We start from the raw sequence: 13,236 nt of genomic DNA, 5'->3' as shown, positions 1-13,236 counted from the left end.
GTTAAAGACAAATGGTTTAAGGACAGTATTAATGCAAAAAACTTTGAATTAGTGTATGTCAAGGAGATATTATGAGTAGGAAAGTAAACTCCAAGGAAATTTTGAGGTTACAACTGTGTAAATAAGCTCTAAAAGCACCATCTCAAAACCAGGTGAAAATGCCACTGATGCAAATGCTATAAACAGCCACTGGCCATCTTCAGAGAGCCCCTTTCTATGTATCAAAACCAACAAGGATGGGACTAAAGCACCAAAATGCCACAGAGACTCCATTTGGGATGGGGAGGATGAAAAGACATCACAGTATTCCTCAAGACACTGTGTGTTTGAGAGACTTAACACAAATGTTACCAAATCAAAATCAAGGAGTGAGATGTGCTATCTTAATATCTACATTTGTTAAACACTTCCTTCACTAGTAGAAAGGCAGTGAAATCCTTAACCCCTTTTGGAATGCATTTAATCCTAAAAACCAGAACCTTTATGGATGAGATTACCCTCACTGTCACATCTCCACCTGCTCCTCCTGGTACATTCAGCCACCTTTGGTCACAGATCCAGAATCCTGTCCTTAGTAATACTTTTCAAAAGAATCCTTCCCCCCTTCCTCTTCCATCCACACAAGTTAATTTTACAACTTGTCATCAGCCTGCCTTTCTAACACAGTTCAAGAAGGATCCTACTTTGCTCATATCTCCCCTTTCTGAAGCAGGGTTCCCTGAGAAATAAAATAACTCTACAAAAAGAATATGAACTCAACGTGTATGTGAAGTTCTGCTTAGTTTAAAGAAAACAGGAATTCTATTGGTACTTAAAGGTATTTTTTCTAGTCTTTTACTGAAACAACCTGGGATTTTTGTCTAAAATAGGGGTAAAACCAAAGAAAACAATTTCTTCTCCAGACTTAAAAAAAACTAACTACAAATACTTCTGTGGTTATAAAATACAATAAAGGAACTTTATTTCAATCTCATAATCAAAAGGTTAGAAACCATCAAACTCAATAAAGATTCCCTAAGCATTAAAAACTAGTTTATAAATAAATAGTTTTAAACTATACATATGCATTAGCCCAGCATATAAATGTTAATCCTTCTATACAGTTTCTTCAAACCACTTGCACCAAACTAACAGACCTACAGGTCACACACACATGCCATGCTCTTTAGGTAACCTTTATCACAAGCTCTGATCAACTCAGGTCAAACTTATTCCATAACATTTAAAACATAAAGGGCAATACAGATCTTGCCATTATAACTGATGTTTATATTTTTCTTAATGTTATAATTCCCATTTCTGAAAAGGCTACCTTGAACCTTTGTTCCAAATCTACAGGTGTTTGAAGCTCAGGTTAATTTTTAAAAAACATCATCACCTGTTGCTCCCTCTCGTGCAAGTGGGAGCTGGATCTTTGAAAATCCATCTCCTCTCTGCCAAAACAGCCACAGGGAAGAAGCAGCCTCTGCCCTCACCATTTTAACACTGCTCTGAAGTCTTGAAAAACATCTTTTGGAGACACTAGGCATTAAAAAGGAGCACTAGGTACTGAAAAGGACCCTGGTTTTGCATAGCAATTCATTTGAGGGCTTTCTGCACTGACCACGAGCACACGCTAGGCTAGCACAGAAAAAAATATGTTCACAGGTAGCTGTAATATCTTATACTGACAAGCACAGGAAGGATGAAAGTTTGACATATACCTAATCAACTCCACTGTATCTCCATCTGCCAAAATACAAGGAGCTAAAATTACCACTGGATACCAACTGTAGTTGCCTTCTGGATGACTGACACGAGACACATCACCAGCAATTGAAAAAGCACTCTCACAGTTTAGCTGGAAATCTTGCAACATATTTGCATTCAGAGATGAAGAAAATGAATCAGAATATGCTTGAGTTTATCCTCTCAATTCAAGCCCACTATCTCCCACCCTTCCAGCACTAGATATTTCAGCCTGTGCTTTAGTGCCAATATTCCTGACTCCAAGACACAGATATTTACACAAACATAGTTACTACAAGAATTGTTTATAGACTTTTCAGTTTCTGTCTTCCTTGGTTTGCGGGCCACATGTTTGCTCTAGTCTTGAATGAAACAAAACTGTTAAAGTGTGACTAAGCAAAGAAAGATCTAACTTTTCAGCAGCTTACCTTAAGATTAACCTAAAGCTGATCTTCTGCTTCTTTTGCAGACATCCATTTCGGTAGAGGATTCAAAGACAATAAATTCTCCTGAACTCATGGCAGTGTCTGTCCTCTGATTGTCTGTGCACCAGTCCTAGAGCAGGGCACAATCTGCATTTTGTCTTTCTAAATGTTTCCAGCAGGAGACATCAAATCTTTGGCACGATACCAGTTGCTGTGAGGTAAGGCTTGATGGAGGTAACTAAATCCAGTCCACCTGGCTCACTAACAGCCAGCCTGCTCACAGAGCACATCAATCTTTATGACTACAAGAAAAACGGGTCTCAAATCTACTGAACAAACCCCACACCATACTTCAGGATTCCTCTAACACTCATCAGCCTTGCTACTAGACTGCAACATCCTCCTTCCACCACGGCTGCTAAATGAGAAATATGGATCCTATTTAATTGCCAGAAAGTTTTGCTTTTAGGATTTAGGATTAGCTTTCAGGATTTGTGTCCCTAACAGTCAGGAAAGCATACTGGTTTGGGATCAGCAGTTCCAGTGACAGGGTGTGGTGGGATACACTCAGGAACGAAAAGGAGGAATGAGCAGTGTGGTGCAGAAGGCTGAGCCCCACAGTGGTAACTGAACCTGTAAGCTTGGAAAAGCTGGTACCTGTTTCATTTTATTGACTCTACGTGCAATTGTGTCAAGTAACTGGGTAATTTTACCATTCCCTACAAAATAATTCCAAATCTCAGATGTGTACAGTTGTTTCAACTCCAGTTTGCATTTACATGACCAGTCCATAACTGTGCATATTAATCACACCCTCCTCAGGCACAACTCCCATTGCCAGTTCTTTCTTGCTAATGCTGACAGCACACAAATCTGACCAGAGCAGTTTATCAGCCTGTCTTTTTTAACCTCAATGATTCCAGAAGCTGAGACAAAACAGCTCCTAATCCATTGACCAGCTATTTAACTTTTAACTAGACACTGCTCTCTTATTCCCTGTGTATCACTCGGAGATCACTCTCCTCCCACACCCTGCTCAGGATGCCAGAGCCCTCATGGGCACTGAAGAAAAATTGATTTTCATTACTCCATTTGTTAAGGTCAGACTAAACAAAGGTGCTTTTCCACATTAAGTTGAAAACAAGTGTTTTAATTTTACAAATAAAACCGCTTCTTTTGGTTTCCAAAAGTTTCTGTTTCTAAAATAAGGAATTACCATAATCTAAGCTTATGCTACTCTTACAGGAGAAACAAAATCTCAATGTATCATTAGATACAGCATCTGGACTTGATGTGTCACTGGACTTGATGCATCAATGGAAATTGATATGTCACAAAGAATGTATTTCAGACTTCTTTTCAATAAATTGAATGCAGTCTTTTCTCCGAGAAATAAAACAGACTCTGCAAATTCACTCTATATCACTAATCCACTGCAAAATGAAAAATCATGAATTCTACCCAGGTAAGAACTTGGCCTTGCTGAGATTGGACTCAATGATCTTAGAGGTCTTTTCCAACCTAAGTGATCCTATGATTCATGTTGTAACAGGACACTGCTACCTTCATGCCCTCAAACAGGAATAAAACCAGCTGTCACCTCTCCTTGAAGCCCCTTTTTCCTGGAGGATTGAGGTGGGAAGAGCCTTTCTTAGGGACCACAGGACACACTGGGATGGACCTGGGAGCACAGACAGGTAACTGAGCACACTGTTGTTAACATCCCACTCCCAAAGAGTCTTCAGCTTCTGTAAGTGCAGAGCTTCACTGTCAACCCGTGGCAGAACATAATATTGGATCTTAAAATAACACTGCTTTGATTACCTTTCTTCCCTTTACTCTTCACTTCAATTCCAACAGGAATTCAGTGTCTGCTCTGTCAATCGAGCCATGTGAATAATAGATTTCTGTTTGGGCACTGAACCAAAAAAAAAAAGGAAATAAAAAAAAAGAAAAGGAAGAAGAACTGTGTAACTGTTTAAAGTAGTCTGAAGAGAAACTGGGGGTGGATTTAGGAAAAAAGTAATTTCAAGATAAGGCAAAATGTTTGTTTAATATGAAAGAATATTTTGCTTTTATGTTAAAAACCTCTTAAAAATAATTTAATTTTTTAATTTTGTTTAAGACTAGTTCACTTACCAAAAAAACCCCAAACATTAACCCTTTGATCTAAAAATGCTGAAAGAAAATATTTTAACTCTGAAATAATGTTCTCCAGTTTTACAAATAAAACTGTCAGGTGAAACAGAAATTTGGGAATAGACGTATTTCAATCGAAAGGTGTATTTTTTCAGTGAACTTACTAACACTTAAAAAGAAAAACCCCCTCATTTTCTTGACAAGTGTCATGTTCTAGATACCAACTCCCTAGAACCAAAGAAATAGAGAAATAAAATAAAACTGAAGCTACTGTCCCCAGTACTGCCAGAACAGCAGTAGCAGTGCTCATATACAGGTTTTCTGCTTGAAACCAAAAGAAGCAACAGACCTAAAAGTTCAGTGAACACCCTTATTTTGTGGGTTTCTTCTACTCGCCAACCTCTGCAAATACACCTTGGGGTCTTGGGGGGTTTGGATCAGGTTGTTTCTTCTTCTGGCATCACACTGCTGAAATGAGGACGATTGATTTTTCACTCCAGAAGGATTTCTGTTCCTGCCTCTCCTCGCTGCCACTCGTGCAGCCCCGTGCCCAGCAGCCCCGAGGCTCAGTGATCCCAGGCTCAGTGATCCCCAGCTCAGGTAAATCCTGCAGCCTGAAGCCAGCAGCTTATTCTACTGAGACTAGTTAAAGAAAACATCTTGCCACCACAACAGCTATGGCAGGAGTGTTTTATGTCTAAGCCACCACCTCAGCAGATTGTCTGCAGCAGGGATGTTCGCCCCTTACAGCTGTGAGTCCTGAGACCTGCCTGATATTAATTCATCAGATATGGCTGGGAAGGGTGCACAGAAACCCACAAAGTTCCTGGGAGGAAACCAGGTAAGGCAGAAGCTGCTGCAGATGGTGTTTCTGTGACAGGTCCTAGGAATAGTCCTTTGGGTGCTACAGGAGAAGAGAGACAGCAGCATTTGTCTGGGCCCCTCTGGACTCTGCTCCTCTGGGTTCAACATCTGCATCTCCCCAGCACTGCATGAACTGTGCATGAATAAGGAAGGGAGAGATTATTCAGAACTATTATAAACACTGTCCTCGAAAAGGAAGACAACTCCACAAGTTTGGATTGTCAGGTTGGATGGGGTCCTGAGGTACCTGGCCTAGTGAGTGGTATCCCCGCCCATGGCAGAGGAGTCAGAATGAAATGGTCTTGGAGGTCCCTTCCAACCCAAACCATTCTCTGATTCTATGAATTTTACCTCCCACAAACTGAAGAAACCCTGACACCCAAGCTGACACTACAGAAAGGCAAATACTCAGCAGCTTTTGAGCTGTGACTAGACTTGTTAACAAGGAGCAGAGTAAAAGAGCCAGAATCCAGCAAAATCACATGACCTTTGCATTAAACCTTGTTGCCGATCCAATAATTTCTGATTAAAACAATTAAGCCTTTGGGTACGAACTATTTCATATTTTTGATTACTTAGACAATATGCTGTTCACTGTCACAGAGAAACTGTCTTTGCTACTAATAATTCTTCTGGTAGGAATCAGAACAAGCAGAAGCAAATTAATAAATGATGACATGGGAATTACAACAAAATAGATTGATGACTTGTGGGTATGATTCTGAATAATAATATTTTACAATCTATTCATGAGCACTGCTAATAGGTGAGAATTCGTTTATAGTATTGTCAGAAACATTTATAAAATGCTCGGAAAAGGAATTGTTACTTTTATGAGTCATACTTGTTATTTCACGAATTTATTGTTACAGTTCCCCTTACGTACGTTCTCAGGTTGTACTCCTTACCATAATGACTACTCTGTTCACAAGCTACACAACGGGCATTTCTAAAAAAAACCACAGTTAGGTTTGGCATTTGTCTTGTTTCAATCTTATTTTCTATCATTATTGCAGCCTAAAATAGATATGGAAAATAACAATAAAAAGGGTGCCCAAGTTGTTACATCAGACTGAACCCAACAACATTTATGAGTTAAAATATATGTTTATATATTTCTTAGCACCTAAATCAAACAACTGTGAAACTACCCATGAAGGCAGAACTTCTCCTGACTGGACTGAGGTTCCATCTGCTGATCCTGAGCCGAGTCCTGCTGTCTAAGGTTATCTGCAGTTTTCTGCACTCTACTACAGCACTGAGTTCCCCTTCACTCACCATGCTCTCAATGCCTGTACCTCTTGCACAGACAGAAGCAGCAGAGCACACAAAAGATTATTATGATCATTGTCTTCAAAAAAAAGAAATTTTGGCTACTGCCCAACTGCACTTGAAAACGAGAAAGTTTTAACCATGTTCATGTTTTGCGAACTGGAAAGTTTTAAGAGAGTTATTTTCATCTGGTCAATGCACAGTAATGTTTGTCGGTTCTAATCAAGACTGCCCAAAATCAAATGTCAAATACTTGCAACTATCTGATCAAGAATACATTACAAACAGGCAATTATTCAATTCCTTGCTGAAAACTGAAAACAACAACACTGAGACAAATCACAAATAATTTGAGTTGGCTGTGAATATAAAAAAAAAAGGAGTTTTCAAATAAATTCTTTGATCTGAATTATAGATCCCTGTACCCACTGATACATTTACACCATCCAATTTTAAGCATCATCATCAATTTTCCTATAGTAGTCTTTTGGCTTCGCAGACTTTCCCAAAAATATGATTCGTCCTTCACTAGCTAAATAAAAAACACTTTGCTGAAAATTTTGTTTGGAAAAAGCATGCAATAGAGGTCTTTTGCCATTCTATGCATTACTTCACATTGCATTTCTATGCATTATTTTATTTCATTTGATTTATTACACTACTGTCTTTAGTTGATACAGAAGAAGAGCACTCGAGGGATATGGACCAGACAGTAAGAACATCTCACATGCATCATATACATGTTCAGTAACTTATTAACAGAGATTAGAGACACTGCTAGTGGGAGCAGACACCTAACAATGACAAAGTAATGAGATTATTATTGTCTTCTCATTACTCCTCATTTACGCCAAAGTACCGCAAATCACAAATTACAGACTCCAGCTACTCCATAAAAAACCTGCTGTACACAGTATGTGCTCTGTGGAGGCCACTTCATTATTAGAGATTAACCTATTTAAGGAACAAAAAGTCATTTCTGTACCTCTAGATCAAGTGGAAGTACGAGTGTTACATCACTGAAATTCATACAAGTCCTTACAAAGAGATACTGCTTTGAGAGGGAAGACTTCAGAGAAACCTTGCAAACCACAGTTAGATCCATCTGTGACTTGCTCCAGCTCAGGCCAGCAGCCATTTGTTACCTGGGTCAGTACCACAAAATCTCACCAGAAAGGATGGTTTTTTAACGTGGGAAGAAAGGACACTACAAGGGATTCAAAGGTGGAGTTTCAGCTGGAGGAACCTGTTTGTTATCCACTGCTCCCTGCTCACCTCTTTCATGGCACACGTTGGCACCATGGACATGGCACGGGAGAAGGACAATGGGGTGACCAGAAGTGGGACAGAGAAGGGCTAATGCCTTGTGAACTTCACTTGCTGTCTATCAACATATTTCAGAGAGAAAGAGGCACCTCCAAGCTCCCCCTTGCTGGAGGGAAGTTTAGTTCAGCTGGATCCCACAGGCTCCAGCAGCAGCAGCAAAGTCCTCTGCCACGGGGGAGGGCTGAAAACACGGCCAGTTCCCCTCCACTGCAATCGGTGGGACTGGAGCTTGTTTTAGGCAAGTGAAAAAACAGTCTCCTCATGAGAAGGGCCTCCTGACTGAGCCATGGGGAGCAGCACAGAACAGCCTAGTTTACACAGCAGAGCACAGGCTGGGGAAGGACTCAGGTTCAGCCACACTGTGGATGGAGAAAGAAGCGAAGGTGGGCAAGGGCAAGAAGGTGTGATGTGAAGCTGTTCTGCATCATGGCTGACACAAACAGCACTGAGATCAGCTCCTTCTCAAGAGAAGTCAACCAACACACTGCAGCAAGAACAGGAAAAGAGTGCCAAAAAGTCTGGCATTCATGTGAAAATGAAGGCGTCTTGCAGACAGAGAAGACCTAAAGTACCCTAATGAACATACTCCAGGCCCAAATGAACTGTGATTAAGATGATGATACACTGGATTTTGTCATGTAACAGGGTCCAAAAAAATTATTATTTTCATCCCTGTAGGCTTTCAGTGGGAATACTGAACAACAATGCCAGGCATGGATGATGGAATGACTGGATAAATTACTGGATTTTAGGAGACAGAACTGAATTCTAGAAAAGATGCTCAAGTAAATGCAAATACCAGCACATAATACAGCTACCCTAAATGCTTTCAGCAGGACCCTTACTTGCACAGAATACTGAATATGTGTACAATGCATGAGCATAGGCCTTATGCTATTTTACCTGTAATTGATACATCGTGTTTCACATGACTCCCTCCTGGCCTCCTACTACCAACTAACCAGCTATTCCAGGTAAAACACATTATGCCAGTCTGACACTTACTCCAGCTTTTAGCTAAAAAGAGAGACTACTTCTTGCAAAGGAAATTTACCTAAGAGAATATTACAGAAGAAAATAAAGTTATGAACAAAGTAACTAATGTTACTGGATTCAGGGAAGAAGAAACAATTTGATTTTTTTTTCCAACTTCTACTTTAAGGACTCTTCCAGACCTCTCCTACCCAACCAAAAATTCAGAAAGGCTTAAAAGTACTATTAAGCAGTGCTTCTAACCTGCCTAGTGATACAGATACTTCCTTGTGAAACCTTCTCAGGTTATAACTGGATACTGATCACGTCTAGTGACAACATTTGTCCCGAGGTGGCAGGGTGGGAAGAATGTTTATTTTGTAACTAGAATATGCACAGAGTAATTGAAATTAAAAGGGTATTGTGAGATCTCCAATACCTTGTTGAACAACTGAGTGAAGAAGAGGCACTTCAAAGGCCTGGCTTCTGTAGGATCATAGCCACAGAGAACAGTTCGATCAGAGATCAAGGATCATCTGCCCTGGAACGTGCTCTCCTTCCCAGCCACAAGTTGGTGCACAGACATGGATGCTGGCACAGTTCTAACAGTGTGAAGTACATGGTGCTCCTTAGCAATACCATCCATCTGCACACTTCACCACAGGCCTGGACCTACAGTTACAATCGCAGATCAGCAGAGACCACTCAGACAAAATCCACAGTCAGCTCTCTGCTCTCCACTATATTCTGGCTGTGTCATTTTATAACAGTTGAAGATTTCTTTTCTTTTTCTCCTGGATTCTCAAAAATTTACAAGAAAACCACACAGATTTAAATGTATTTATTTCAGGAGAATCTGTGCTCTTCAGACAAAGCAGCCATCATTTCTTTCTGTCAGGTTCTAATGCCTCGTGAAGGACACACTATTTTAACCACTTGCCAATTAACCCCTCCTGTTATCAACTTGAAACTGTGATCGGTCTCAGCACCATGTAAAAGAAGAATTCTCCATTTCAGACATAATATCGGGCTCTAAAGTTGCACAATTTTGCCACTTCTGAGATGATAGTACAGTCTTGCTGCGACTAAGGACTGCAAAATCGTGCTCCAAGTAATTGAATCTAAAGATCTGACAACACTGACCTTATCAAGGAATGAAACCTTTGGCTGAGGTTCAAACCAAACACAAGAAATAACATCTTGCTGGTTGTTTGTAAACGTCATATAAAAATGTACTTATTCATTATTAGCAACTTGTACACTGAACACTCTGCAGGTCTCCAACTGCAGGTCTCAAACTGCTGCCAAGTGAAGGATTACTTGGTACAATCATTTCAGTGACATCTTAGTCCTGTATTAATTTTGGCAGTGCAACCAAGCATCCCTTCTCATGACTGTAACAGGGTTATCACAAGATAAACATTCAGACCACACACTAAAAACTGAGGATAGAAGAAATGCTAAGGGCTGGGTTAATATTTTGAATGCCCATAGTGCTGCTGACCTGAGTGACAGCCTCAGTTTAGTACAAGATGAGCAAGAGGGAGGATTCCAGGCAGAACCAGGACATTGGTATCCCACTTTTGTGGTGATAAGACCAGGAATGACAGCACATGACCTGCACTGGTGAGTCATCTCCCTTAGGATAAAATAGAAGAGGAAGCTCCAGGCAAAATCCCAAGTCCTATCAGCACCAGGCTCTCATGAGCAACACAGCCAACTCAAAAAGCTCAAACTTCCATGAAAATTCAGTACAGAGATATTTTAAATGTCTTCAGCAAAATGTCATTTTAGAAGAAGGCACAAAAAACCACAAATGGCTTTTGAGACCATACCACTGCTCACCTCTCCTGCTCTTGCAGACGGCGTTCAGGATGCGGTGTCCAGGCCCACATTTCCCATGGTCAGTCACACATTCTCCTTCTGAAACGACCCACTCGTAGCACAGAGGGTCTTCACAAGGAATAGACTCCACTAAATGGGGACAGCCCACCAGGGTGCCCACTGGATCCACAATCACTTGCCTTTGTCTCATCCTAAAGCCTGGAAAAAGCATAACCGAATTAACTGGACCATGGCAAAAATATTTATACAATCAGGAATAGGACTATACAGGGCACCTGGAACAGGGGGATAAACAAGAGTACAACATTTACAGACTGGATTGGCTGGGATGGCACTCGGCTGCATGTGCCCACTTGGCTATATGTGCCCACTTGGCTGTATGTGCCCACAGCTCGGCCATGCAAAATCTAAGAGTGTGTAAAAGAATTCCAGCAACCCACATTTTTCACATTTCTTTTTCCCTTTTATCAACATCAGATAGAAATACACATGTCAAAATACAGAAATTTACCAGTGATGCATACATTAATGCAATAGTAGCATTAATATAAAAAGAGAGGAACAGTTAAGGAACTGAAGATATAAAGGACATCTATACTCTGCCTGGGAATCCACTAACAAAAAGATTTGTTTTGAGACACAGCAGAGCAGTTTACTAAGAAATTAGTATTCTGCTTTATGAAGGTGCAAGGTTTTCTGATACATAATGCATATCATACCTCTTTGAAATGACATCCTATTAAACTGGAAGATTCAAATGTAAAGTGGAAGAAAAAGGTTACAGAAATAATCATAGAATTGATTACATAATCTACCTCCTCTGAATAAAGCCAAAAGTCATGTTGCTACATAAAATGCAGAACTAATATACAAGTATCTTTCAGCATGTCCTGTTATGTAGATGACACAGAATTCTGAGAAAAAGGTAGAAAAAAATATATGGTGGTCTTTCCTCCAACAGTCTCAGAGTAGGGGCAAATATATAGCCTTAGTAGAGGCCACGTGGAAATGTTCTGCCCATGAAACAGAAAAGGAAATTAAAAATAAAACATTCCAAAGAACATAACAGATCAAACTTTCACAGTTCTCAAATAAGCAAAAAGAAATTATTCAAACATGAAATGCCTTTGCAAGTATTTATATTTGGATATTCATTTTTTATTATTTCTCTTTTAATTTGAAAAATTTTGACCAGTTCAAATCATTTCACAAACTTAGGCAGTTTTCAGAAAAGTGTAATATCCGAACAATAATATCCATTCTCTGACATGGACTCCAACAGTCATCTTTCCAACTTAGAGCCTTAGGAAAGGCTCTGCAAGGAATCTCAATGTGTTGCAGCAACAAACATGTACAGCAGTCAATTAAAAACCAGGAGAGGTTAAATTATATTTGTATATCCTTCTTCAGGAATTTAAACCAAACCCAGGAGAACAGAACAACCTCTTGGGTCAGGCTGACTGCAGATTTCAGGGCTGTGGGATGCACCTTAGTCCTGACACGTTCCAGCCAGCTGCATTGCCCTGGAATCCGGGCATGCAGCAGGACTTCCAAGGGGAATCAGAGAGGAGCAGCCTGGCTGCTGCTAGCCCAAGAAATCCTCCTTTCTTACAACTGCAGTGCAGGATAAAGGGATCTGAATCAGCTTGAAAAATTCTTATCTTTTTTTTATTTCTCACACGAATAACTGCAAAAAGCTTTTAAAGGTCACATTCCGCTACACACACCTAAGAGCTTCATCCTATGTTCGATTAATTTTTAAAAGGAAAACACATTAAGCTCCCGATGTAGAGTTTGACACCACTGTCTTTGCAACGTTATTGTAATATTCCATGGCCTGCCTTAGACCCCCTCGATGCTGCCCAAGGAACAGAGAAGGGCTGCCCTCACCTCTGGCTCCGTGGCGGTGCTGGCAGTTCTCGTGCAGGCAGGGACCCCACGCCGACCACAGGGACACCACGCACTCGGCCGGGCACGGCAGGTGACACACCTGGGAGCTGGAGGGAGCAGGACCCTGGCAGAGCTTCCCATCTACTGGTCTAGCAACTAAGAGATAAAAGAGAAAAAAGAAAATCAAGGCTGTAACTTCGCCCTGACAGCGCTCCAGGAGTTTGCGGTTGACCTTAGTTTTCCAAAGTGCACCAAAATCCAGTGGTTTTTTTTCAGGGTCTTATCTCCCTGAGCAAGAAGTTAATCCTGTGTTCAGCAAGGCACGTAGAAGTTTTATCTAAATTGTCCGTACTCAGCAAGCCAATTAAGACTATGCTTAGTGGTAAACAGGAGCTTTAAATTCAGTGCTGATTTTTGACAATGCTGGAGCAATAAACTGGAATCTAATCCCTGCATTTATGGCCTCTTTATACCAGACTGGATAGAAAGACATCTAAGAAGGAAATCGAAAAAGTTCATGTTGCAATTGGGAGCCAGGCAAAGGCAGGTAACTAAAACCCAAGCAGGGGGGAATCTCCCCATCCCTGTCCTCTTCAGGGGCACTGCCACCTCTGGATTATGGATGAAGGGTCCATACTTTTCAATTTTGTTCATCAATAAAATTGAGCAGAGATCTTGATTTCTTCTATACAGACACATGCAGGAAGCATCTTTCATGCCTGGGAGGTGAGACATTTACTGGAGTTGCCAGGCATGGATCTCCAATCCTCTTTAT

General features: G+C 40.6%; 1 protein-coding gene across 4 annotated transcripts in view; it reads right to left on the bottom strand.

Moving 5' to 3' along the window:
- THSD7B (thrombospondin type 1 domain containing 7B) overlaps positions 1-13,236 on the bottom strand; it is a 308,761-nt gene that overhangs the window by 159,294 nt on the left and 136,231 nt on the right. For all 4 annotated transcript variants that reach the window (XM_032693776.1, XM_032693779.1, XM_032693778.1 and 1 more), the window contains 2 exons: positions 12,462-12,617; positions 10,572-10,769 (listed from right to left, as the gene is read on the bottom strand). In XM_032693776.1, the coding sequence (XP_032549667.1) occupies positions 10,572-10,769; positions 12,462-12,617 (354 nt within the window). The remainder of the gene's footprint in view (positions 1-10,571; positions 10,770-12,461; positions 12,618-13,236) is intronic.

This window comes from Chiroxiphia lanceolata, chromosome 7 (assembly GCF_009829145.1).
Source record: "Chiroxiphia lanceolata isolate bChiLan1 chromosome 7, bChiLan1.pri, whole genome shotgun sequence".
Taxonomy (NCBI): domain Eukaryota; kingdom Metazoa; phylum Chordata; class Aves; order Passeriformes; family Pipridae; genus Chiroxiphia; species Chiroxiphia lanceolata.
This window is presented reverse-complemented; position numbering and strand designations above follow the sequence as displayed.